Genomic DNA, 27,743 nt, shown 5'->3' with positions numbered 1-27,743 from the left:
TCCGTCGCCCACCCCCATCTTTACGCATGTACGCTCTGCTGCGCGCCTGGATCGACGGGCTGCTCCGGCGGCTGCTGCCGCCGCCCGCGAAGGCCAGGCGGGGGCAGCGGCGGGGGCAGCCCGGCCCCTCGGCTCCCCGCTGCCGTGGCGGGGAGGGGAGCGGGGAGGAGGAGGCAGGAGCTGGAAGCGCCGCCTCGGCTCCGGCGGGCTCAGTGCTGCGGCAACGGGAGGAGGACGCGGACCCGCCCGCGGCTGGCCCGGGCGCGGCGTTGCTCCTCCGCAGACTGTTGGGGAGCTTCTGGCGCGGCTTGGCGGCAGCTCTCTCCTCCTCCTCGCCTGGGGGCAGCGCGGGCGGCATGGCGGAGCCGGAGGAGGAGGTGGTGGCCGCGGGCGGCGGCCCGGTGGAGATCCGGGTGGCCGCGGTTCCCGACGACGAGCGAGAGGACGACGACGACGAGGACCGGCGCCGCGGGCTCCTGTGCCTGGCTCCGTTAGGCGGCGGCAGCTGCAGCGAAGACGATTCCGGCCGATGCTGCGGTGGCTGGAAATCTAGGTACGGGGCGGCCTCCTCCGGGGGGAGGGGGAGGAAAAGCTTGACACTGCCGACCAGGGGAGACCCCGACCCGAAGCCCCCACACACTCCGCCGCCACCCCTGGAGAGTTGCCTCCATTTGCGCTGGGGCACAAGACTTCGATTTTCCCCACGAGAGGTTCGCTCCTTTCCGTCCCAGAAGACGCAACAGGCTTCTCTTTCTCTCGGGCTTGGAAGAGGTCTGCCTCTTTGAATTCCGTGGGGTTTACTTCAGAGTAAGCGTGCTTAAAATCGGGCTGTGGGTTCTTGGACTTCTCCAGGCCAGGACCAAACTAGTTTCTCCCCTCCCTCCTCTCTTTTTCTATTTATGCAACCCTATACGTGGTTACTTGGAACTGTGTTTAGGGCCACACCCGTTACAGGGCAATCCTGTCTCTGTATGTTTCCTCGGAAGTAAGTCCCACCTTGTCCAATGCAGCTTACTCGCTAGTAAGTAGGTCTTGGGCTGCAGGCTTAAATCCAAAGGACTAGCATCTTCCTACTTCTATTTCTGCCCACCCTTATAGTATGAAGTCGAGTAGGGGAGAGTCAAGAAGAAACTGGTCCGCCAGAAGTCCTGTATGTCGCTGGAGGCCACCTATATTTGACAACTGCAGATTTGAAATAAATACTTCTTCAGGCCCCAGGGTTCCCCCCCCCCCACTTTGTAAAAGGAGGAGGGGATAAGCAAGAGCTCTTTCAGTGAAGCCAACTCTGGGGCAGAAATCCAGGGCCCACTCAGCCAAATGAACACGAGGGTCCTGAAACTTGGCAGCAGGGGTGGCTTACCACATTTTTAAGGAATTCAGGTAAAACCCCCTTACCATCTAAAGCTGCCCTTGCCCCATAAGACCATTTGAAGGAACATGTTGCCATTTTAAGAGCCGTACAATTCTTAAGTGCAGAATCTAAAATTGCCTGACTTGCAGTTCTCTTTCACAGGGTGGCTAAGTGCAAACCCTAAGACTGCAGAGCATTTTGTGAATTAAAAGTCCATTTAGATAGGAAACTATAAGGGGGACATATTTGGGTGACTAGAGTCCACACTGTCACTGCTCTCATGTCTGTTGACAACTGGGAGAAAAGGAAGTAGGTACTTTCCTTAAGGAGAACATTTCCTTAATATTTTTCCATGCATTTCTGCCCCAGGACCTGAGCAGAGTGCTAGGTGTCGTGATAAATCAGTGCAATTGTTTTTCTTTCTGTGAAATCTTCTTTGGCAAGGCTGAACTCACGGTATTTTGGCAGGTGATCCAAACAGCACCGGTAGGCATGAATTAATCAAACTTGCAATCCACCAAGGATTTCTCCTACTGTTGTATGAGACCTGTTCGGCCTTGCTCATGATAATTTCCTGGTGGATCGGGCCCCGTGAGTCAGTTCTGTCTATCCTGCAGCTGCTTGATCATGTTCTGTGATAAGGTTGTGGCTGCCTATGGGGTGGCTTGAGATACTTTAAAGTTTTTCCTTGCATTTTCAGACTCTGAGGCTCTCTTGGTAGCTTCCCTCTTCAAGGGAGGTTGTATTTGCTGTGATACTTGATGCTGCTGTGTTAAGTTCAGGATTCGACCAACGTTGGCTTCTCCAAGTCTTGTGGATTCAAAAATCTGTAGGGCTGTTGCGTAGAAGATGGAGCAGATTCTGTTTTCTGATGCTCCAGAGGGCAGGACCAGAATGAATAGGTGGAAATTGACGGGAAGCAGATTTCGTCTAAACATTAGGAGATATTTCCTAACAGTTAACAGCTGTTTGGTAGACTGCCTTGGGAGATGATGGGCTCTCCTGAGCAGAGGCTGGATGGCATCTGTCAAAGGATACTGGAGTTGCAAGATTCCTGCACTGAGGTGGACTAGAGGACCTCTGAAGTACCTTCCAACTCTTTGATGCCATCAATGTGGGGAATAGAGGGCTGTCGGCACTTGTGCTGGGCTTTTGCAAAAAGAGCCCAACGGTAAGGCAAAGACGGCACCTCTCTGTTACTGAGAATTGGAGATGTGCTGGAGAAAGACGAGTTTCTCCCATGAGCAGAGCTTCCACTGGAAATGCAGGGGTGCTCGCCTGATGGTGGAACAGTACTCGCCACTGGTGAGCAGGCGAGTGAATCAGTGGAACACTGGCTAGAAGGCCGAACATTTGTTAGTCACAGCAGGAATCGGCAGAAAATTAGTTGGGAATTGGCGGGAAATCAGTGGAATACCTGAGACTGTATTCCCCAAAACCCACTTTGCCTCCTCCCTCAGTCACCTGTTAACGGGCTGGAACTCAAGGTACAAAAAGAGGCGAGCGCTCCCTGGGAGTGTGGGCCGGGCCGGACCGGACGCGATGCGAAACGCGTCGTTCGCAGCCACGGGGTTTGGCTTGGTTTGTTTTTAAATTAATAGCAGGCGTAGGCGAAGGGAGGATTTTTCATCGGGGCCACAGGTGGGGAAGGGAGGCGGAACCCTTTCCTCTCACGCCACGGTCCAGGGAAACTCCCTTCGGCGCCAAGGGTCGTTTTCCTTCGAAGCATAGAGCGGGGGGGGGGGGCACTGGAATCTCTTATCCCGCCCGGCTGCAGCCCTGCCGGAAGATGCCCTCCCCCGTGCCTGCCACTGATGTTGCGTTTCAGCCCTGACATGGCTGCTCAAGACGCGTTTGGCGCCGGGTCCAGCCAGGCCGCGCGCGCGCGAGCAGACTGCGGCCTTGCCGAGCATCCTCCCGGCGCCGCCCCCGTGGGTTCCCTCCAAGCCTCCCCCCCCCCGGGCCTCTTCCCCCAGCTCTTCGCTTCGCCCTTCACGCTCCGCTCCTCTCGTGCTGTGCTCCTGGCGACGCGCCTCCCCGAGGCGCCCGCGCCTCCGCCCCCCCCCCCCGGCAGCGAGGCTGCTGCTTCTCCGCCCGCGCCGCGGAGCGCTCGCCCTGGCGCCGCCGCCGCCGCCCGCGCTCCCCGCGCGGCTCTCGCCCGCTTCCCCGCCCCGCACTCGACGGGGGAAGAGGAGGGCGCGCCCTCGCCGCCGCAGCGGGCCTGCGTGTCCCCCGCGGCCGCAAGGCGCTGCCTGATGCAACGCGGCTTCGCGGCCGCCCGGTCCCGCAGCAAGCCCGGCGCGGCGGGAGCCGGATGCTGCGCCGAGCCGCCGCCGCCGCCAGCCCGGCGCGCGCGGCGCTCCAAGCCGCCTTTGGCCGGGAGCCCAGGGCTCCCCCAGGGCCGGGCGGGGGCGCCTCCTCCTGCTGACCTGGCCCCCGGGCCGGGAGCGGGCGCCTCTGCTGGACCTGCCGCCGCCGGGCAGGAGCAGCGCAAGGGCGCCTCCCCGCGCCTCTCGGTCCGTCTGGCGGCGCTCGGAGGCCTTTCCTGGGCAGCTGCCGTGTGCGTGGCAGCCTCGGGTCCGCGTGGGGCTCGGCTGCTCCTCGGGGGTGTTTTCTCCGGGGGGACGGAGCCCGCGAGGCACGTGCCAAGCCCGTGGCGATTTCAGTGTTGTGAAGACCAGCGGGCGGACCCGGCTTCGTGTGGGCTGGAATGGCCTTCAGCTCAGTCTTCCCAGCCTGGCTGGGCGCCCTCCGGGTGTTTTGGACGGCAACTCCCCGCATCCCTGGCTTATCCTGGCTGCAGCTGATGGGAGTTGCAGGCCGAAACGTCCGAAGGGCACTGCGGTGGGAAAGGTGCCTGAGTTCGATCCAGCGAAGCCTTCTGGCCAACGTACGCAGCCGTCAGAGTTGGATACGTTGCGGCCAACCCATCTGAGTGAAGATGGGAGGCGTCCCAAGGGAGGCGTCTGCCCGCTCTATTCCCCTGTCGGTTCCATTCTGGCTGCCCCACAGCAGGCGGGAAAGGGGCAGACGTATGACTGTGTCCCTTGGCCTACTAATCTCCCCTGGCTTCAAACTGCATGGACTGCAAAGCTGTGTGCTGGTTAGGGGAGTCTGCCCCTCGTGGCTGAAGATGCTACTGCAGGCTTCAAGCACATGGACACGTTTAAATTAATTAAAATCAATTAATGCATTTTAAAAACAAAATAATCCCAAGGTGCACACATTCCGCTAGCATGCATGCCAAGGTTCAGGCATCTGGGTTTCATCGTCTTGGTGCTATGGTCGGACGGACAGACATATATCCTATCTTTTAATAAAGATAAGAAAAGACCTACAGATCGCACCAAAGGTCCATCTATTCCAGGAACCTGCTTTCCACATTGGCCAACCAGATGCCTCTGGGAAGGCCAGAAGCAGAACGTGAAGGCAATAGCTCACCGTGCAGTTTCTTCACAGCAACTGGTATTCAGAGCTATGCTGCCTCCGACATGGGAGGTTCCATATTGCCATTATGCCACATAGTCATTGACAGGCCTCCTCATCTTCCATGTTTGATCCTCCTTTAAAGCCATCTTAGCTAGTATTCCTCACCACAGCTTGAAGCAGCGACTACTGAACGTATCAGAGAAATTGGTAGACTAAGAAAAAGTTTGAAACAAATACAATAAAATTGATGAATCAAGAAAGGAAAGGCAGGATGGGGTGGCAGAAGCATTTAGGGGAATCGTGCTGTAATAATCTAAACTACATAATAAGGGAGAAAATCCTTTCTAATTTTAATGCACATTCAATTCAGCATCATCAATATTAAGAGATGAATTTTACCTGCATTATCAGAGCTAAACAGACAGGGAGTGAGGCTTTGTGCTAAGTCTGAGCAACAATGGAGGCGGTTTAAACAATTTTGGAACAGTCAACAAATTATAACAATTGATAACCCATTTTCATTGATATAAAGAAGAGATGTTGGTGAAGTTGGCTGCGTAGTATGTTCTTTTTTTCCTCTGGAAAATGTACATTTTTAATAACTTAAAAAGTGTGTGTGTGTGTATGAATGCATTTATGCATACCTTGTTTAAAAGAGGAATGGGACTCCAACTTTGAGACCTGTTGCCTTTTCCACTCCTGAACAGGGAATTGTACAAAACTCATCTACAAACCCACTTCCAACCATGGTTTCTAAGCAGGCCTGGTAAACCTTAGCCATAGTTTGCATCAAGTGGTTTCCAGGAGCATACGAGTCTGCAGTGTGTTTCCTATCTCCAAACCACATTTGGGGAAGGGACATGTTACATGGATGCTGGACCAGTATTAGGAACATTGGAAGCTGCCTTATATGGACTCAGACCATGGGTCCATCTAGCCCAGTATTGTTGACACTGACTGGCAGCAGCTCCTCAAGGTTTCAGGCAGGAGTCTTTCCTAGTCCTACCTGGAGATGCCTGGGATCAAACCAGGGACCTTGTGTGTGCAAAACAGGGGCTCTACCACAGAGCTACAGCCCTTCCATGGAAGAGTCTCTCATTCCCCCAACAGATGACCCACTGGGTACCGTTTCCATCAGAACCACGCGGCTGGGGGGGGGGGGGTTGCCAATCTCATTAGCCGGATGCTGTTTACATGGAAAAGGAGAAAAGAAGATTAGGATGGCTGGGATCCGTAGAAGCTTTGCAGTGTGGGCAGGACAGCCTGTTGGGCTGCTTGATTAGCGTGATTGGCTCATTGAAGTCTCCCTTTGGGCTATGACGCACTGCTGGCTGTTCACAGGGAGTTACCTAGACATAAATGAATCGGAAGACCGAAGGCACGATCTTGGATTACCACAGACTTAATGAGGGGGCTGCAGGCATTCCCGAAAGCTGCAGCGTAGCGCGGTAGTTCTGGGGCCTTCTGTGTCTGTCTCCTTCCCTCGCCTGCTGTTTTTGCTCAGCTTCCTGAAGTCTCAGGTTGAAAGGATGCACAAATCTTGTGGGAGAGGGTCAGGGGGAGATCTGTCAATTCCTGGTAAGCTAACCTCTGCCTATTGATAGCTAGGGATGTTTGCTTGCTTGTTCGTTAATTTAAATACCACCCAACTGGCAGTTGCAGTCAGGGTGGTTTACTAGCATAAAAATCCCAAAACAATAAAACAACAACCAAAACAATAAATACAACAATCAATATATTAAAACATTAAAAATGTTAAAGAGCCACAGTAAAGTTAAGAATCAGAGCAACAGATTAAATGCCTGCTTAGAGAGGACGGTCTTGACTGACGTGTAAATATGTACGGTGAAGATGCCAGGAGGATCTCCCTGGGAGGAGAATTCCACAGACAGGGGCCACTACAGAGAAGGCTCTTTCCCTGTTGCACCATTCTGGTCAGGGGCACCCAGGGAAGAGCCTCTGAAGATGATCTTATCAAATTAGCAGGAACATAGTGGAGAAGGTGCTCCTTCAGGTACACCTCTTCCTCCACTCAGCGTACTGTCGTTTACCGTGAAAGCACAAGCTGATGCCCATGTTTGTATGTTGAGCTTCTGCCTGTATTTTTTTTTTTTTTGCTTTTTAAGTACATGGCCCTCATGGTTGCAGAGAGGTGTGTTTGGAAGTATGCATGCAGTCTTTGGGGAAGGCCTAGAATGCCTGCTTTTTGCATTCTGAGTTGGCTTTTGAGAAGGCTTCCAGTTTCTCACTCAAGGCTGCTATTTCTTGGCAGCATTAGAACTGCTTAACTGTCCATTCAAAAGTAGGAAGGTTTGTTTCAGCAGAAGACTACTCAGAAGGCCAGCTATATAGTTCCTGAAGTAATCCGAACAATGAGAGATCTGGAACCTCAATCCTGTTCCAGAAGGCCTGTACCTAAAATTCCTAGGGGTTACTTTGGCTGGTTTAAAACCTGCTGTTTTTCTGTGCTCATACTCAGTTTTTTTTCTCAAGAAACTCTAGCGTGAAGTGATGGGAAAACCAATTTCAGTTTGTGGTGAAGTATGAGTTTAGTGTGAGAGGCAGATGGCATATTAGGGAAATATTGTCACTCTTTTTCTCAAATCAGGGAGGCAAAGTGACCGAATCTAGGCCATTCTTGTGAATTTAAGGCCTTTAAACCAGGGGTGTTGAACCTCTTTCAGCCAAAATACAAAAACTATCTGCATCTTTTAGCTGAAAGCTTTTACTGCCAGTAATGAAGCCTTAGGGGAGCCATTTCCGCCTTTTAGAACTGGGGGGAAAAGACCTGTGCAAAAGAAGGAAGCCACCAAAAGGTTTTCAGTCAGGGGAAAGGAGGTGGAGCCAGTGGACATGGGTTTGGCCATCTGGGGAACCACTGAGGCTCATGGGATTTGGACCACTGGCCTGTGAGGTTCAAACCCCTGCTTTAAACAGATGTGAAATAACAATGGAAAAGGTGCCTTTGAGCATGTACAGAGTGTCTCTTCCCTCACCACTGAACTGCAGCTTCTTCCCCCCTCCCCCAGCCTACAGTTAAGGAGCAGAGCCCTGCTGGATCAGGCCAAAGGTTTGTCTAGGCCTGACTCTTGGTTCTCACAGCTGCTGGCCAGATGTTTCGTGGAGGCCCACAAGCAGGGCTTGAAGGCACAATAGCCCTTGCCAGCTGTTGCTCCCAAGCAGCTTGTAACCAGAGATACACCGCCTCTGACAATGGAGGTTTCATTTCACTGCGTAACATTTACTAGTCATGGTTAGAGGCATCCTTTGTGAAATTGTCTGATCCTCTCTTACTTCCTTTCTCATCATTTTGAAAACACCTTCCAAAGTATGTGTGTTGCTCTTCTTCAAGGCTTATATTGTTACTTCTTTACTATGGCTAAATTTTGTGCCAATGCGTGGTAGCCACGTGGCCTTACCTGCTGGTCCGTTTCCTGGGCTCTTGTCCACGCCCAGTTGGCGGTGCTAGAGGGGGCTTGATGTCCATCCTAACCCTGATGTCAGTGACGTTCCGGTTAATGTCACTCATTTCTCCATCCTCTGGCAGCAGTGGTGGTGTGGACAGGATCTCTCCAGCTTTCCACCTGATCTGGAACATAGGTCAAGGATAGCTGTCACACAGTAAGCAGCAAACACATCTTTAAAAGCCATCTGGGCTTGTTAGAAGGGCCCTGCATAGAACGTGCTGACAACCCTAGGTGAAAATCCACGTGGTGCGTCATTCTTCTAACTCACAGACACGACACGCGAACCGCTGTTGGGATCCTTTGTGATATGGAGTTGCAAGGAGGATCTTGGGAATGAGGAGATGTGGTAACTGCCAGAAAGCTTTACGTTTTTACACACGTTCAGAATCGCTGGGTCCGAATTGCATGTGTCCCAGAGAGATGGCTGCTCTGTAGCCATTCCCTTAGCCTGTGGGGCTCCCTTCTGAGAGAGTCCCGCCTGGCCCTCTCTCTGATGGGCCTTCTGCTGGCTCACGCAGACTTTCCTGTTCAGGTTTCCCAAACTGCCAATGCTTTAAACTCCCTGGTGACCTGACTTTTCTCCTTGCTGTCTCCTGACCCCTTTTCTGGTGGTTTTATATAACACATTTTGTATTTGGACTGTTGTGGTATGCTGTCTTCAGGCATACTAATGGAAAGATGGGGTATTTTCAGTAAAGACACGCATAAGCAAGGGAGCGGTCCAGGGTGACTCAGTACAGACACCAGCACAGGAATTTGCTTTTTTTGGCCATAGCTTTGACCAAGCCATGGATGTAAGAAACAGATTTGTATGGAGCTGCTGTGATCCTACTCTGATGACGCCTGGCGACCACATCTGATGAGGTGGGCTCTAGCCCACAAAAGCTTATGCTCTAACACGTGTGTTAGTCTTTGAGGTACCAAAAGACTCTCGGTTTGTTTTGCTGCAGCAGCTACCGCTTCCGGGAAATCTTTCAGGCTGCAGTCCGTTATGCGCTTAAGAAAGGCCCATTGAATGCGGTGGGACTGACTTCTGAGTGTCAGGTCCCTTGGTTCTCTCCGTTGGCAGTCACGCACTCCAAGGCACCAGGCCTCAGGCTCACTACTTTATTAGTTAGCGACCAGGTTCCTTACAAATGCAAATCCTCAGAGACTCTCAGGCTACAAAGGAAAACAGCTACTCCACACAATTACGAATATCTGTCAAGGGCTCCTTGGAGGCCTCTCTCAGTCTAATCCAGTAGCCAAGTCCAGACACAGACAAGGGGATTCTTTTCAAAGCTTTATTCCTCTTTTACAACTTAACAACGCTACTCTTAGCAACTAGATATGAGCAGCAGAGTACCTATGCCCTACGTTGGAACAGTTGGTCCCCATTTGAAAGGGAATTACTGGCAGACCCCTGAACTTAAGGACTAGGGAGAGTCCCTCCCCTTTTCCCTTGGATCCTCTGGGCGCAGCCATTGTTTGCGCGCCAGCCAGGCACTACGCCTCCTTTCTGCGCCCTCCATTTGGTGCCGCTCTCTGCGTCGGCGATGCGCGTCCATCAAGTCTGCTTCCCGCGCTCTGTCACTCCCAGGACTGCTATCTAAGCTAGGAGTGCTGGTGGGAGGAATCTCCGTCAGCTGTTGGCCCTGGGAAAGAGGAGCGCGCTCCTCTCCCAGGAGCGACTGCTCTTCCTCAGAATCAGAACTACTCTGGGATTCTATGGGCTCAGTGTCCACCCTGACAATATCAATAGAGGAGCCAAGTGGGAATCGGAGACCTTGCGGGCAGTTTGAACAAGAACTTGCTGGCCAGAATAACTTAGGGGGGGATGCCTCTCCCTTACAGTTGTGCCCCCCTACTTAAGCTATCATGCATAGACAACCAGGTGGAACGTCTGAGCTCCACCCCTAACTTTTCCCGCTTCGCTCTGCGCTGGACTCTGCGCTGGACTGAGCATCGCTCAGGTCACACCCCACACTCTCTCCTCCTCCGAGACCTGGGTTCTCATGGGGGAGGAAGGGGGGGGGCCTTCAGGTCGAGCCATCTGCAAGCCATGTTCCTGAGAAGAACGCCTATCCATATCTGAGCTCACTAGGGAGGAAGCCTCCTCCAGTTCTGGCTGTTCCCGCTCTGAATCTGAGCTGCTAACTCTCTCCACACGCTCAGAATCATTCCTGACACTGAGTAGACATGCATAGGGTTGCGCCGTTTAGAGACACCTGGAGCGAGACTGTGGTGCTGTTGGAAAGTATGACTCTGAACACAGAGCTTCGGGGTGCTAAGAAGATTACAGCCTGTCTTTGGCTCCTCATACACACATACCCTGTATGTCCTTCCTAATTTGCGGCGCTCGCAAAAATAGCACTTGCTAGTGTGCTAAGAGGGTGAGATCAGATCCCCCTTCAGTTTCAACACCCCTCTGAGCATCTTTGAGCCTGCAGGGAAATACACGCCTGCCTCCATCCTAAATTCTGCTTCACTGCACTGTGTGGCTTGCGTGTATGTCGAAACCAAGATTGGGGGCCATGACAACAACTTTGCGGTCCTTTGAGATTTACTTGCCGCTCCATTTGGAATCTTCTTTTCTTACGAGGCCCCTAACCCAAATGGAATCCACGCTTAAGTATATGGGTTTCAGGCAGGATTATTTCCTAGCCCGACCTGGAGAATTCGAGGATTGAACTTCACTTGGTGGTAATTCTGCTGTTAGCGCAGAACGAAAATTGGCCACTGGCCAATCACAGAAGCAGTTCCAGCCCAGCTGAGCACTGAAATACTATAGTGCATTCTTGGTCTCTTGTTCTCTCACTTAGCTGTTGTTCACTACTTCTTTCAAGATGTTGCTTTTTTCTTTTTTTTTAAGTGTTTTTTTTTTCTTTCAAGTGATCCGTTGCAAAATACAGCAATCAATCCCCAAATATTTTGGCTCTGTTGGTTGCTTAGAAATAAGTACACAAGTATTTGTGTAAAGAGGAAACACTTGTGTGGGTTGGCTTTTCTCTCCCCATTGCTTGGAGTACAGCCTGAGAATGAGTGTTCAAAAGGAAGAGTTTTGCAGCTTTCGTGGTGGTAGGTTCTGAGGCAAGGGAAGACGGCTACAGTGATGACTGATTTGAGCGCAAGTCTTTTCCAGTCGTGTATAAAGTAGGGGGGGGTGATTCTTAATGCAAAGGGGACTTTCACTCTCTCACGCTCTCTCGTTCTCTCTCTTTGCACCCCCATTTTTTTCTGTCAGCTGAGCCCTGATATCAGAATTTAACTTGGTTGGAAGAAAAATGCTCTTTGGAGAGAGACACCAGGGATGGGACAGGCATTGGCACAAGGCATTCATGGGCAGTTGCCAATGCCCAGCAGGGTCCTTGGCTCTGCTAATGGTCTCCTTAAAAAACCCCAAAACCTGGAGATGTCAGGGATTGAGCCTGACGCCGTCTGCATTCATTTTTATTTCATTTATTACATTTCTATACCGCCAAATAGCCAAAGTTCTTTGGGTGGTTTACAAATATTAAAAGCCATTAAAATACATAATAAAAAACAATTTACACGCAAACATATAAACAGACAGCACATAGACACACACATCTAAACAATCTGAAACAACAATAAGAAAAATCCAGGACTTGATTAGAACCTCATCATATGCTGCCAAATGTCTGACCAGGTGCTGAAAAGGTAATATTGGTGGCGCCAGGCAGGCCTCTGCGATATCGTTGCAGAATTGGGGGGCCACCACTGACAAGGCCCTCTCCCTTGTTGCCCCCTTCTGAGCCATCCTTGGAGGAGGCACATGGAGGAGGACCTTAGAAGACAAATGTAGTGTATGGGGAGGTTCATGCTGGGGGAGGTGCTCCAACAGGTATTGTGGTCCTGAGCCGTTGTAAGGCATTATAGGATAAAACCAGCACCTTTAATCAGGCTTGGAGACATACAGGCAACCAGTGTAAGCAGGCTTATGGTGTTTTGAAGTGCAGGTGGTCATGATGACAGTTCCCCATAGCCCCCCCCCCCACACACACACACACACCCCAGGAGAGTCCAAAGTGGCAGGCAGCCCTGTTGATCCATAGCAACAAACCAGTTCTAGCAGTTTTATCTCCTGTCAGGAGCAGGTCTTTTGTAGCACTAATGGGTCTTCATTGCCCATTCAAGACCCAGCCACCCCAAAACAGTTTGCATTACAATACAGAAAAATGTATTGTTGCTGGGGAAATTCATTCTTGCCTTCCCCCAAGATACTGTGAGAATTGCAGCTCATTGTCCCTGCTAATAATAAAGAAAGTGCTGTGGCTACATCCCCGTGAGCCCTGGTTCCACTACATCACTGTAAAAGTCATGACGGAAAAGGGATTGGGAGGGAGGGAGGAAGAAAAAAGCCAAATGCAGGCACCGGTTCTTGGTTTCAGAGTCCTTACAGGTGTTCTTTCTGGCAGGGAAGGGAGAAACCCACCACCTAGAGAGGCACTCAAGACGAGGCTGGACAGCCACCTGTCAGGGATGCTCTGACTTGGATTCCTGCATTGAGCGGGGGGCTGGACTCGATGGCCTTGTAGGCCCCTTCCAACCCCACTGTTCTAGCATTCTATGAAACAAGCCCCCTGCATCTGTTCCTTACCTGGCCGATGTCTCAGGTAATGCTGGCTTCTCCCTCGCCGTGACGTTTAACCTGCCGTGACGTTCTCTGGCGGATGGATGAGGCCGGAGCCTGCCGTCCCAGGGAGCGGTCAGTTGGAGCTGCATGCTCCTTCTGGCAGGGAAGGGCTTTGTGGTGCTTTCTCCCTGCCTGCTTCGCTGCAGCAACACGAAGGGTTGCATTGGCTTTGTAGTCACAATGATATCTCAAAAATGGCCATGTGAATGCTGGGAGCAGGGAGTCTGCAGTGTTGGCACACCACGTCCGCTCCACATTCTCTTATGGACACAAGAACAACATTGCACGGATCAGACCAAGGGTCCATCTAGCCCACTGTTCTGCTACTAGAATTGACCAGCCAGATGCCTTGGCTTGCTCACCTGTTGCTCCCCTTTCTCTGTAGTCTGCATCTGGTATAATATTCAAGCTCTCTTGGCCACTTCCGTCCAGTTCTATTGCTACAGGTATTATTGAAGAGGGCAGGAACCTGGATTTATTTGCAAGTGGTTGGATGATGTTGACACCTGCTGAAAGGATGGCCCAACAGATAAATAAATCAAAGTCCTGTCATACAAGTGACACTTGGCTCAAAAGAGAATAAGCAGGGTATCTTCCCCTGGCACATACACCCAATCCCCACAAAAAAGGCTGTTTGTGTCAATATTCAGAAAGAAATCAGTTTGCTAATATGCTCCAGAAGCTTTGAAGGGCGAAGGACAATGGATTACCATTGACACTTGCCTGTGTTTTGTTTCCAGCATGACTCGCAGGCAGATGAGTCACAATCTAATAGGGTTGTTTTTCTGGCTGCCTGAGTGTTTATTTTTTGACATTCATGTTCTCTAGAATAATATAACCTCCTCCTACCTTTCTGGATATTTTGAAAGAAAACCATTAGCACTGATGAAGTCCATTGGAGGTTCTTTCAGCCCCACCCACACACATAACACCCCCATCCAAAGCCTTTACTTTGGTTTCCGTAAGCATGCCTTAATCCGGTTTTGAAGGTGGCACCATCCGTTCAGTTTGGCAGGACTGGGGTATTGCTTTGTATGGGTTGTTGTCCTATAGAGTTGTGCCCAAACTGAACCGACTGACTCCAAAGGTGCTCTGATTAATTGGGCAGCAGATACTTTAAAAAGAGAAATTATTCTTAATACAAGTACTTATACAGCAGGAGTGGGTAACCAGATGTGGCTGGGCTTCCACCAGCCACAGCGAGGGTGCTCAGTGGCCAGGAATGAGAGGACATTGAGGGTCACAGGTTGCCCAGCCCTGGTATAAAGACTGCAGAGGTGTTCTCAAAAGCAAGCCCATCTCAAAAGAGGTGTTCCCCCTTCCTCTCAGGCAAGTAGAATGCCTCTTCTGAGGTGAAGCGCCCTGCTACATATCATGTGTGCATCGTCTAAGGCAGGGATAGGGAATCTGCTGCCCTGTGGACTACAACTCCCATCAGCCCCAGACAACATAGCCACTGGTCGGGGATTATGGGAGTTGTCATCCAAAACATCTGGAGGGCGCCAGGTTGCCCACGCCTGATCTAAGACAATACTCTTCCTGTTTCAGAAATATTGCTGTCACCCACATACCAGTTTATTCAGTGGTCAGAGCAGAGTTGCAGCCCTGTTAGGGAAAGTTCCCTTGAGGCAGAGATGGGCAGACTTCAGGCTTGTGGGATCTATTAGAACCCTGAGGTCTGCCAACCAGAGCCTGGTGCAAAAGACAAACAATCAGAAAGAAAGAATTCTGAGCCCAGGGATTTGTTTTGAGCAGCAGAGCTGAAAGGATCTCACCGCTCTTCCATGGAAAAAATTGTTAATGGTTATTCATTTATTTCCCCTTCATGGATCACTGCCTTGTTGTGGCGAAGGGGCTTGCGTAACTCAATGAAGCCATAAGCTATGCCGTGAAGGGCCACCCAAGACGGACAGGTCATGGCGGAGAGTTCTGACAAAATGTGGTCCACTGGAGAAGGAAATGGCAACCCACTCCAGTATTCTTGCCAAGAAAACCCCATGGAATGTATCACAAGGCTAAACGAGATGACGCCGGAAGATGAGCCCCTCAGGTCGGAAGGTGTCCAATATGCTACTGGGGAAGAGCAGAGGGTATTTCCAAGTAGCGCCAGAAAGAGTGAAGCGGCTGGGCCAAAGCCGAAAGGACACTCAGCTGTGGATGTGTCTGGTGGTGAAAAGAAAATCCGATGCTGTAAAGAACAATATTGTTTAGGAACCTGGAATGTCAGATCAATGAATCAAGGTAAGCTGGAGGTGGTCAAACATGAGATGGCAAGATTGAACATCGACATCTTGGGAATCAGCGAACTAAAATGGACAGGCATGGGCGAATTTAATTCAGGTGACTATCATATCTACTATTGTGGGCAAGAATCCCTTAGAAGAAATGGAGTAGCACTCATAGTCAACAAAAGGGTGGGAAAAGCAGTACTGGGGTACAATCTTAAAAATGATAGAATGATCTCAGTACGAATCCAAGGCAAACCATTCAACATCACAGTAATTCAAGTCTATGCCCCAACCACTGAGGCCGAAGAAGCTGAGGTTGATCGGTTCTATGAAGACCTACAACACCTTCTAGAACTAACACCAAAAAAAGATGTCCTCTTCATCATAGGGGATTGGAATGCTAAAGTAGGAAGTCAAGAAATCACCGGGATAACAGGCAGGCATGGCCTTGGTGTACAAAATGAAGCAGGACAAAAGCTAATAGAGTTTTGCCAAGAGAACATGCTGATCATAGCAAACACTCTTTTCCAACAGCACAAGAGGCGACTCTACACATGGACATCACCAGATGGTCAATATCGAAATCAGATTGATTATGTCCTTTGCAGCCAAAGATGGAGAAGCTCCATACAGTCAGTAAAAACAAGACCTGGAGCTGACTGTGGCTCAGATCATGAGCTGCTTCTTGCAAAATTTCGGCTTAAATTGAAGAACGTCGGGAAAACCACTAAACCGTTCAGGTATGACCTAAATCATATCCCTGATGAATATACAGTGGAGGTGAGGAATAGATTTCAGGGATTAGACCTGATAGACAGAGTGCCTGAGGAACTATGGACGGAGGTCCGTAACATTGTTCAGGAGGCAGCAACGAAATCCATCCCAAAGAAAAAGAAATGCAAGAAAGCAAAGTGGCTGTCTGAGGAGGCTTTACAAGTAGCTGAGGAAAGAAGGGAAGCGAAAAGCAAGGGAGAAAGGGGAAGATATACCCAACTGAATGCAGAGTTCCAGAGAATAGCAAGGAGAGACAAGAAGGCCTTCTTAAATGAACAATGCAAAGAAATCGAGGAAAACAACAGAATGGGAAAGACTAGAGATCTCTTCAAGAAAATTGGAGATCTCAAGGGAACGTTTTGTGCAAAGACGGGCATGATAAAGGACCAAGAAGGCAGGGACCTAACAGAAGCAGATGAGATTAAGAAGAGGTGGCAAGAATACACAGAAGAACTATACAGGAAAGATCTGAATGTCCCTGATAGCCATGATAGTGCGGTCACTGAACTTGAGCCGGACATCCTAGAGAGTGAAGTCAAGTGGGCCTTAGGAAGCATTCGTAACAAGAAAGCTAGCGGAGATGACAGTATTCCAGCCGAGCTATTGAAAATCCTAAAAGATGATGCTGTTAAAGTGCTGCATTCAATATGCCAACAAATCTGGAACACTCAACAGTGGCCACAAGACTGGAAAAGGTCAGTTTACATTCCAATTCCAAAGAAGGGCAACGCCAAAGAGTGTTCAAACTACCGCACAATTGCGCTCATTTCACATGCCAGCAAGGTGATGCTCAAAATCCTACAAGCTAGGCTTCAGCAGTATGCGAACCGAGAACTACCGGAAGTACAAGCTGGGTTTCGAAGAGGCAGAGGAACTAGAGATCAAATCGCCAACATTCGCTGCATCATGGAGAAAGCAAGAGAATTCCAGAAAAACGTCTATTTCTGCTTCATTGACTACGCTAAAGCCTTTGATTGTGTGGATCACAACAAACTGTGGCAAATTCTTAAAGTGATGGGAGTACCAGACCACCTTACCTGTCTCCTGAGAAACCTGTACGAGGGTCAAGAAGCAACAGTAAGAACCAGACATGGAACAACCGAGTGGTTCAAAATTGGGAAAGGAGTACGACAAGGCTGCATATTGTCACCCTGCTTATTTAACTTATATGCAGAGTACATCATGAGAAATGCCGGGTTGGATGAATCAGAGGTCGGAATTAAGATTGCTGGGAGAATTATCAACAACCTCCGATATGCAGACGATACCACCCTAATGGCAGAAAGCGAAGAGGATCTAAAGAGCCTCTTGTTGAGGGTGAAAGAGGAGAGTGCAAAAGCTGGTTTGAAACTCAACATTAAAAAAACGAAGATCATGGCATCTGGCCCCATCACTTCCTGGCATATAGAAGGGGAAGAAATGGAAGCAGTGACAGATTTTACTTTCTTGGGTTCCAAGATCACCGCAGACGGTGACTGTAGCCATGAAATTAAAAGACGCTTGCTCCTGGGGAGGAAAGCTATGGCCAACCTAGACAGCATAGTAAGAAGCAGAGACATCACCTTGCCGACAAAGGTCCGTCTAATCAAAGCTATGGTTTTCCCAGTAGTAATGTATGGCTGTGAGAGCTGGACTTTAAGGAAGGCTGAGCGCCGAAGAATTGATGCTTTCGAACTGTGGTGCTGGAGAAGACTCTTACAAGTCCCCTGGACTGCAAGGAGGTTAAATCAGTCCATCCTAAAGGAAATCAACCCTGAGTGCTCATTGGAAGGACAGATACTGAAGCTGAAGCTCCAATATTTTGGCCACCTAATGCGAAGAGAAAACTCCCTGGAAAAGACGCTGATGCTGGGAAAGACTGAAGGCAAAAGGAGAAGGGGACGGCAGAGGATGAGATGGCTAGATAGCATCACGGATGCAATGAATATGAACTTGAGCACGCTCCGGGAGAGAGCGCAGGACAGGAAGGCCTGGCGTGCTATGGTCCATGGGGTCACGAAGAGTCGGACACGACTGAATGACTGAACAACAACATTCATTTATTTATTCATTTCATTTCTACACCACCAGATAATCACAGAGAAGAGAAACGGGTTCTCAGGATGCAAAAAGAAATTTATTATAGGAAGCAACCTTCCTATAATAAATTTATTTTTGCATCCTGAGAACCTGTTTCTCTTCTTTGTGATCTACTTTGGATGCTCACCTTTTTCTGTTTCCTTGTACCACCAAATAGCCAAGGCTGTCTGGGCAGTTCACAACAATTCGCCCCCTCCCCCCAAAAACACCCTACAGCATTATAAACATTATAGAACATTATATAATACAACATTATCATAAAACATAGTTTAAAAATTTTTAACATACAAAACTGAAAACAATTTAAATACCTAAAAATAATATCAATAAGCAATTTCAATAACAGCTGTTCAAGACAGCTGACATAAGTGCACCATTATATGCCCTTAAATGCCTGGGAGTAAAGGGCTGTTTTACCCTGGCACCAAAAGATGACCATGTTGGTGCCAGGTGGGCTTCTGGAGCTCATTCCATCCAAAGTCCGGGGGCCACCACTGAGAAGGCCCTCCCCTTGTTGCCACCTTCTGAGCCTCGCTTGGAGGAGGCACTCAGAGGAGGGCCTCAGATGTTGATCATAGTGTCTGGGTAGGTTCAAGTCAGGAAAGGCATTCCGTCAGGTACTGCTGTCCCAAGCTGCGTAAGGCTTTAAAGGGTAAAACCAGCACCTTGAATCAGGCTCAGAAACATACAGGCTGTCAGGGCGGACACTGAGCCCATAGGATCCCAGAGCAGTTCTGATTCAGAGGAAGAGCAGTCGCTCCTGGGAGAGGAGCGTGCCCCTTTTTCCCAGGGCCCGCAGCTGACAGAGATTCCTCCCACCAACATTCCTAGATTAGAAAGCAGTCCAGGGAGTGACCCAGCACAGATAGCAGACTGGGTGGATGCGCGGCGCAGACGCAGAGAGCGGCGCCAAATGGAGGGCGCGGAAAGGAGGCGTAGCGCCCGGTTGGCGCTCAAAGAACGGTTGCGCCCAGAGGATCCAAGGGAAAAGGGGAGGGATTCTCCCTAGTCCTTATATTCAGGGGTCTGCCAGTAATTGCTTTTCAAACGGGGACCAACTGTTCCAACTTAGGGCATAGGGATGCTGCTGCTCAGATCTAGTTGCTACCTGTAGAGTTGTAAGTTGTAAGAGAAGAATAAAGCTTTGAAAAGAATCCCTTTGTCTGCGTCTGGACTTGGCTACTGGGTTAGACTGAGAGAGCCCTCCAAGGAGCCCTTGACAGCTTGGTCCCCGTTTGAAAGGCAATTACTGGCAGACCCCTGAATGTAAGGACTAGGGAGAGTCCCTCCCCTTTTCCCTTGGATCCTCTGGGCGCAACCGTTCTTTGAGCACCAACCGGGCGCTACGCCTCCTTTCCGCGCCCTCCATTTGGCGCCGCTCTCTGCGTCTGCGCCGCACATCCACCCAGTCTGCTATCTGTGCTGGGTCACTCCCTGGACTGCTTTCTAATCTAGGAATGTTGGTGGGAGGAATCTCTGTCAGCTGCGGGCCCTGGGAAAAAGGGGCGCGCTCCTCTCCCAGGAGCGACTGCTCTTCCTCCGAATCAGAACTACTCTGGGATTCTATGGGCTCAGTGTCCGCCCTGACACAGGCAGCCAAGGCGGGCAGGCTAGAATTGGTCGTAACGTGCTCAGACTTTCTGGTCCCAGTTATTAATCCGGCTGCCGCATTTTGCACAAGTCGCAGCTTCATGGGTCTTCAAGGGCAGCCCCACGTAGAGTGCATTACTCCAAGCTTTCTTCATTTCAGCAGTATGATTTAGTGTAGCAGGTGTGTGTGTCATTTTGTTGCTGCTGCTGTTAAACTGTTCTGCCTTCTGACCGCCCCAGTATTGAAGGCTAATGTGTTTCTTGTGGCATAACTTTTCTCAGTGCCAGCTCCAGGCTTCGGAGGGCACTTGGGCGTGACCCCCTCCATGGGCCCCCTGCCTTAGCACAAGTGTCTCCTGGCGCTCTTGCTCCTCCCCCCGCCCTCACCATTGCTCCCACTTGCTTGCTTGCCAGGCAGAGAGCTGGGGAGCGCGTGGGCCGCGGCATCTCCTGCTCCTCCTCCTCACCACCACTGCTGCCTGGGCCAGAGCGAGAGGCGGGTGAACAAGCAGGTTGCAGTGGCGAAGAGGAGGAGAACTCTTGTCAGGGGGCCGCTGCCGGGGTGTGGCCCCATGGCAAGTGCCCAACCATGCCTACCTGTGACGCTGGCCCTGCTTGCTCCCACTTGCTTGCTTGACAGGCAGGGAGCGCGTGGGCCACGGCATCTGCTGTTCCTGCTTCTCATCACCACTGTTATCCGGGCCGGAGCGAGAGGCGGGTGGACAAGCAGGTTGCCATGGTGAAGAGGAGGAGCGAGTCCAGGGGGCTCTTGTCAGTGGGCCCCTGCTGGGGTGTGGGCCCTCAGCAGATGCCCAACCATGCCGACCCTTGATGCAAGCCCTGACCTCTCCAGGATGTCCGGCAGGAGCCTGTCCTAGTCCTACCTGGAGATGCCGGGGATCGAACCTGGGACCTTCTCTCTGTAAACCATGTGCTCTACCACTGCTGTGGCCAGCTTCACCTCTGCTACTCCATCTTAGGACTATTATACAACGGCAGGCTGGGGCTGTTTCATCATGACCTGTGGCATCTTTTTCTCTCCTTCTCCTGCTGGGTTTTTTTTTTTTTGGCGGGGGAGGAGATAGTGAGAAAAAGGATCCTTCTTTCTTTTCTTCAAAAATCCCCCCGCCCGCACACACTTCTGTTAGGGGCTAGACACACGCTGCAGCGTTCTGTTGCAGGTCCCCACACCGGGTTGTATATTACTCAACATATTACTTCTTCTAGCCAGGATATTACTTCCAGCTTATCTCGCCCTGTACCTGCGTGATGCGTTGGTCGTCTGTGATGTCCCAGGGACAGGAGCCAGTCACAGCAGCCCGGGAGGCAGCCAGAGTCCTGGATTTTCAGCTTGCTTTTTCTTTAAGGGCATGCAGTGGTGTTTGCGGTTTGCAACAGGAGAGGACAACTCCCCCCTTTCGGACGAGATCCGCCTCTGGAATAAGCTTGTGGTCGCTGGGCTGCCAGGAAAGAGGCATCTTTTGGGAAATCTTGTGCTCGTTCAGACCCCGCCTTCAGTGGAAGAGAATTGGAAGCTACAGCTTGGAGCGCACATGCAGCTGCAGGGAGGCGTCGGCATCTGAGTCCTTTCAGTGCACATGGGATTGCTTAGATACGGGACATGGTTTGAGCCAGTGCTTAGCACCATAGCCTCTTTCTGGTGTCAGAGCCCTGCCTTGAAACGAGGGCAATCACTAGTTTGCCTCTAAATATGTGCGGAGTGCCTCTTTCCTTGCCACTGAATAATAGCTTGCCTCCATGCATCTGGGATTGGGGGGGGGGCCTTCCGGGTTGTCAGGCACTCCAGCTTGACATGTTGAGAGGGTGTATCTTCTAGCAGAGTGCATTATGCTGAATAAGCAGCTACAAGTGGGGCCTGCAAAAGAAAGTTGCAGCATGGAGTGCTCCTGCTTGGGTTCTCACCAGCAAGCTATACTCTCTTCCAGAATACCCCATTCCCCACCCCCCAGTTTTCTGGTTAGCCAGCATTGTGTGGCCAATGAGCAGTGAACATCAGTTTTCATTGGGCTGTTTGGGATTCCTCCCCACTGCCATAGATATTTTTTCCCCAAATATATTTTTGTACTTCTGCAAACCTTGGAATTCCCCCAAGCCTCTTGTTGTGAGTGCTGTTGTTTTGGCTACATAAGGATCTATGCTGCAAATGAGTTTACTTATTAGTATATGCAAACTGTGCTTTGAATTTGCCATACGTAGGTTGAAGGATTCCATATTTCTTGGCATTAGACTGTGTGTTTTATTTTCCTTCAATTTTTTAAAGAAAACCTTTTTCTGGGCTTGACATCAGCAAGTCATGCATGCTTGTCAATGTGAAGAGAGCCCAGGTTTGTCCCTTATTCTCAGTGCTGGTGAGCTGTCAAATTCTTCCAGGGATATGTGGATTTCACCAGTCCAAGGTGTGAAGCACCTTGGATAGCCCCTTTAGAGTTCTGACCAGTTCTGACTGAAACCCGGAGCAGATTCACTGCCCTTCTGACGTCGGAGCCATCACCTCCACTGGATTCACATGCTTTCTTCCCTGTTCTACCACAGGGAACCACACATAAGAGAATGAATAACCCCAGAAGATATGCCAGCAGCAATCCACTACCTTTCAGTATTTGTGGAATTGCGTATCTTCCTTCAGGCCTTACCTGTGGTGGTGTTTTAAATTTAAAAATACAAGTTTATTATTTTATGTATTTGTTACATTTATATTCCTCCTTTTCCTCCAAGGAACCCAAGGTAGCATACATGATCCTCCTCTCCATTTTATCCTCACAAGAACCCTGTGAGGTAGGTCAGGCTGAGAGTCAGGGACTGGTCCCAAGTCACCCAGTGAACTTCATGGCCGAGTGGGCACTTGAACCCAGGTCTCCCCAGTCCAGTACTCTAACCACTACACCAAACTGACTTGTGTGGCTTCTACCTCTTTAATTGCTTCATGTTCATTGCCAGTATGGCATTCCTTACTTGCCCCTTAATTTAGTCATTTCCTGTTTCCTGCAAAGGGCAGAAGGAATTAATTATTGCTTTCCTTTCATATTGCTTTCCTTTTTTTAAAAAAATTGTGAAATAGTGCTATTTAAAATGCCAATGTGGTATAGTGGTTAGATTGTTAGACTGGGACCCAGGAGATCTGGGTTCTAGGCTGCACTCTGCCGTGACATTCACTAGGTGACTTCGGGCCAGTCACTGACTCTCAGCCTAACCTATTTATTTATTTCATTTCTATACTACCCAATAGCCAGAGCTCTCTAGGCCATTCACAAAAATCAAACCTACCTACTGTTAGGATAAAATGGAGAGGAGGAGAACCCAAGCCACCTTGAGTCCCTTGCAACAGGAAAAAAGGTGGGATATAAGTATAATAATACATAAATAAATACATAAAACACAATATTTCACAATAAACAAATAAATAATGAAAGGAAATCTATAATTAATGCCCTTGCTGCACTGAACGGGAAGCAGTAACTGGCAGGCATGGCAAGAGGAAACTTCCAATTAAAATTGCCCAGGGCATTTGTTGAATGAGGATTACTTATGAGTAAACATCATAGAAGGATCTTGGTCTTGGGGATAATGTAGCTCTATATTGTCACATGGAACCATCATTTTAATTCCACTCCCAGCTGACTGGGTAAAAAATGCCTCTGTAGCACTAATAGACCCTAACTTGGAAGCAACCTTTTCGAAGAGTCCTTTTCCACCTTGCAGCAGCATTTCTCTTCTAAGAAGAAGAAATGAGGAGGTAAGCATGAGAAAATGAGCCAAGGTGAAGGTGCATTGGTCAATTTCCTCTCTTTTTTTTCTCCCCCTCAGCGGTGGTGAGAATGACGGGGACGACTTTGGCCACAATTGGAAACCTCCAGAGCAAGAACTGATCCTGAAGTTAGTGGCCCAGATTGAGTATTACTTTTCAGATGAAAACCTTGAAAAAGATGCCTTCCTCCTGAAGCATGTCCGGAGGAACAAGATGGGGTACGTCAGCGTCAAACTGCTGACATCTTTCAAAAAGGTAAGGGTTGCTTCAGGGTGGCTGTAAATCTTGGTTACACCAGGAGAAGGCAACAAAGTGCAGTTAGGCTACAATCCTGTATGTATCTTGGCTTTTCTGTTGATTTCAATAGGATTAAGGAATGTTCACCTAGTTGGAGGTATGTAAATGACAAAGTCTACACCAGGGGAGGCCGGTGGCTCTGATGTCAGTGGGGTGATAAATCCACGGCAGTTTTCAGTCAGAACTCTAAAGGAGCTCTCCAAGGCACTCCACACCTTGGAGAGCTCCTTTCGAGTTCTGACCGAAATCCGGAGCAGATTCACCACCCCACTGACATCAGAGCCACCAGGTTGCACTGGTCCACACTCTTCTTCTCTAGAGGTATATCGAAACATCAGCAATTTAAGCTCCTAGTTTCAAACTGTTTTAAATCTGTATTTTAAATTTCTGCATTGCTGCTCGGTTTTATTCTGGTTCTATTCTGGTTGTATTGTTATACTGTGGTTTTAATGTTTTGTATATTTTATATTATGAGCCTTGTGTGGCGCAGAGTGGTAGGCGGCAGTAATGCAACCGAAACTCTCCCCACGACCTGAGTTCGATTCCAGTGGAAGCTGGTTTTCAGGTAGCCAGCTCAGGTTGACTCAGCCCTCCATCCTTTTTATATTGTTTATTTGTGTGCTCTTTGGTTTTAATTTTTGTGAACCACCCAGAGAGCTTCAGCTGTTGGGCAGTATAGAAATAAATAAATAAATCTGAGTGCAGACACCTGGGGAAGGCAAAACGTGGCTTTGAGTTCAGTCTCAGAAGTGCAAGCCACTCTTCCGCTCTAAACTTTTCTTGGTTTTATGTATCCTGGAGAGTCTAGGAGCAGGCTGTTATGTCCTGTGGATAGATACAGGCCTGGTTCATGTGCAATGCCAATGCATGAGTTGTTTAACCCATGGATTGGTGGGGCCACACCAGAGCAAACACGCTGCCTCCTGCTCCATCACCGCTTCGCATCTGTTTTTGTAAACAATGCCTTCACAGAATCATAGAATCATGGAAGAGTAGGGCTGGAAGGGGCCTGCAAGACCATCGAGTCCAACCCCCTGCTCAATGCAGGAATCCAAATCAGCGCATCCCTGACAAGTCGCTGTCTAGCTTCATCTTGAATGCCTCCAGTGTGGGAGAGCCCACCACATCCCTAGGTAATGGGTTCCATTGTCATATTGCTCTAACAGTCAGGAAGTTTTTCCTGATGTTCAGCCAGAATCCAGCTTCCTGTAACTTGAGCCCATTCTTCCGTGTCCTCCACTCTGGGATGATCGAGAAGAGATCCTGGCCTTCCTCTCTGTGACAGCCTTTTAAGTACTTGAAGAGAGCTATCCTATCTCCCCTCAGTCCTCTCTTCAAAACATGATTTAGAAGCTATACTTCTATTAATGCAGCCCAAAATAGCATTTGCCTGTTTTGCAGCCACATCACATTGCTGGCTCATATTCAGCGTGTGATCGACAACCATTCCAAGATCCTTCTCACTTGTAGTATTGTTGAGCCAAGTATCTAATTGCAGATATAGGAGGTTTGGCAAGGATACAAAGTTGCCTGGTATAGTTCATAGAATCATAGAATCACAGAATAGTAGGGTTGGAAGGGGTCTACAAGACCATTGAGCCCAACCCCCTGCTCAGTGCAGGAATCCAAGTCAAAGCATCCCTGACAGATGGCTGTCCAGCCTCGTCTTGAATGCCTCCAGTGTGGGAGAGCCCACCACCTCCCTAGGTCATGGGTTCCTTGCTCCTGGATTGTTCAATGCAGCATCCACATCTGGAAGTCTGGGTTGCTAAGTAACAAACAACCTAGAGTTTTAACCCAACAACAAATCAGGGGTTGTTTGCCCTTCAACAACCCAGAGTTTTGAGTTTGCACATCGCATCAATGGAATGGGGTGTTCCTGGGTTGTGGATGAAAGCAGATGCAAAGTGGAAGTGGCAGACGGGTGTCTGTATGCTCGCTCACTGCCATACAGCCCCGCTAACCATGGGTTGTTTAGCCCATAGTTAGTCATTGCATGCAAATTAGTCCATACAGTGCTTAACGGTGAATAGACAACAATTGGACCCTCTTTCCAAAGTGTATGGGGACCAGGAAGATCTGTTTCTAAGTAGTCCCCTTAGTTCAGAAGAGGACCAACACCGATAATGTAATAAGCTTGACAACATCTTTATAGTTCCATTGCACTGGCCATGTGGGCATCCTAACACCACGGAAGCCTGTCCTGGCTCTCTTGCTGCATATGCCGCTGGATGTGCGCTGAAAGGGTTGGCATGGCAGACTAATTGTATCCCTTAGTTTGCCAAGGCAGTTGGTACTTGTCCCAAGCTAGTGGAAATTGACACATGTGAATGAAGACCTGTCCTGTTGTTCAGTCATGCCGGCCACATGACCACGGAAGCATCTTCGGACAGCGCTGGCTCTTCGGCTTAGAAACGGGGATGAGCACCGCACCCTAGAGTCGGACACGACTGGTTGGGGACACCTTTACCTTTACCTTTTATTGTTGAACTACTCTGGCTTTTACTGAATGTGCTACTGTTTCTTACTTACAGGTAAAACACTTGACCCGCGACTGGAGAACCACAGCTTATGCCCTGAAATATTCTGATGTTCTGGAGCTGAACAACGACAGCAGAAAGGTTCGGCGAAACACCCCCGTTCCGGTATTCCCTAGTGAGAATCTCCCAAGCAAGATGCTACTTGTCTATGACATCTGCTTGACGTCAGATCTCCATGCTGCAGATGAAGGTCAGGAGAACGGATGCTTTCAAGAGAAGATGTTGGAGCATCTTCTTAAAGCCTTCGTCAGGTATGGTGTCATTTCATCAGTTCGCATCCTGAAGCCGGGGAAGGATATCCCACCCGATATCAAGAGGTTCAGTAGCCGGTACAGCCAAGTCGGGACCAAAGAATGTGCAATTGTGGAGTTTGAAGAGGTCGATGCTGCTATAAAAGCTCACGAGTCAATGTGTATTATGGACCACGAAACTGCCATGAAGGTGGTCCTCATTGGAATGAAGCCACCCAAAAAGAAGGTTCTAAAAGTCAAGAACCGTGACGATGAGTCTGGCAAGGGTCTTAACAAGACACGATCCATGAATAAGAGAGTCGAAGAACTTCAATACGTTGGCGATGAATCTTCAGCCAACAGCTCCTCGGAGCCCGAGAGCAACCCTGCCTCTCCCATTTCGGGACGCAAAAGCGGCACTTCCAACAAATTGAGCCCTTCCTCCTATCAGAACAATCACCTCAGCCCCAACGTGTCTCCGAGATCAAGCCCTTGGAGCAGCCCTTCTTCCCTGCGTAAAGTTTCCAGGATGTCTCCGCTTGCCGAAGATGGCAGACTTAGCCTGAGCACTAGTCCAGAGACATTGAGGAGATGCGCTGATTATTCGTCGGACAGTAGTATCACCCCTTCTAGTAGTCCGTGGGTTCAGAGGAGGCGGCAAGCTCAGACTCTAACGCGAGAGAAAAGTCCAGTCGGTAGCCCAGTGCAAAGCCCCAAAATTCAGAGTGCAGTTGGATTACCTGTTGGAGTGTTGCGTTTACCCAAAGGCCCAGATGGCACAAAGGGATTCCATAACAGTCATGAAAGGAGTAAGCCCACAAAGAATGAGTAAGCTTTGTTTTTGTTCACACCACACGGTCTCCAGTCAGTGAATTATTCCAGCGCTGAATCACTTCAAGGACTTGGATCAAGGCAGTATTTTCATTTTAAAAGCTTTTGTATCCATGTAGCTTTGTATGTTTGTATTTGCACTTAATCTATGTTGTCTTTATATATATATATATTTTTTTTTACCAATCTCTTCAACGTTGATGCATTTTACTTTTATTTTTATGCCAGCTATAACTGAACATTTTATGGGGAAAACTTTTTAATTTGCAAAACTCTGTTCAAAAATGGCAAAGTGCAAATATATTTAGTCGATGCAATTGTCTGAGTTGTACCAGTTCAGCTAATGCTATGTTGAAGTCTTTCTTTTTTGTAATGTTTTGACAGGAACACACAAGTTTTTGCTCTCATATTTTGCTATTATCTTGTCTAGTGTTGGAAAGACACTACCTAGCCTACAATTCAACCAAAAAATGTATTTTTGGTACTATGAATAAATAACAAAAATATTTAAAACTGTCTCCTGGG

General features: G+C 49.3%; 1 protein-coding gene across 1 annotated transcript; it reads left to right on the top strand.

Annotated features, from left to right (window-relative positions):
- LARP6 (La ribonucleoprotein 6, translational regulator) lies at window positions 1-27,729 on the top strand. Its single transcript, XM_084816402.1, has 3 exons — window positions 1-553; window positions 23,380-23,575; window positions 26,152-27,729. The coding sequence occupies exons 1-3, from the start codon at window positions 27-29 to the stop codon at window positions 27,217-27,219; spliced, it is 1,791 nt and encodes a 596-aa protein (XP_084672528.1). The 5' UTR covers window positions 1-26; the 3' UTR covers window positions 27,220-27,729.
- The last annotated feature ends 14 nt before the right edge of the window (window positions 27,730-27,743 follow it).

The sequence above is a fragment of the Heloderma suspectum genome, chromosome 11 (assembly GCF_057233095.1).
Source record: "Heloderma suspectum isolate Gila_16-S chromosome 11, 16-S_ref, whole genome shotgun sequence".
Taxonomy (NCBI): Eukaryota; Metazoa; Chordata; class Lepidosauria; order Squamata; family Helodermatidae; genus Heloderma; species Heloderma suspectum.
Note: the sequence above shows the minus strand (reverse complement) of the source record. Positions and strands in the feature narration are given on the sequence as shown.

What these genes read in the sequence shown, in the direction of transcription:
- LARP6 (XM_084816402.1), top strand. Translation starts at nt 27, where the DNA reads ATGTACGCTCTGCTGCGCGCCTGGATCGACGGGCTGCTCCGGCGGCTG. An exon ending in TGCGGTGGCTGGAAATCTAG is followed by an intron (nt 554 to 23,379) that starts GTACGGGGCGGC and finishes TCTCCCCCTCAG; the next exon opens with CGGTGGTGAGAATGACGGGG. An exon ending in TGCTGACATCTTTCAAAAAG is followed by an intron (nt 23,576 to 26,151) that starts GTAAGGGTTGCT and finishes TCTTACTTACAG; the next exon opens with GTAAAACACTTGACCCGCGA.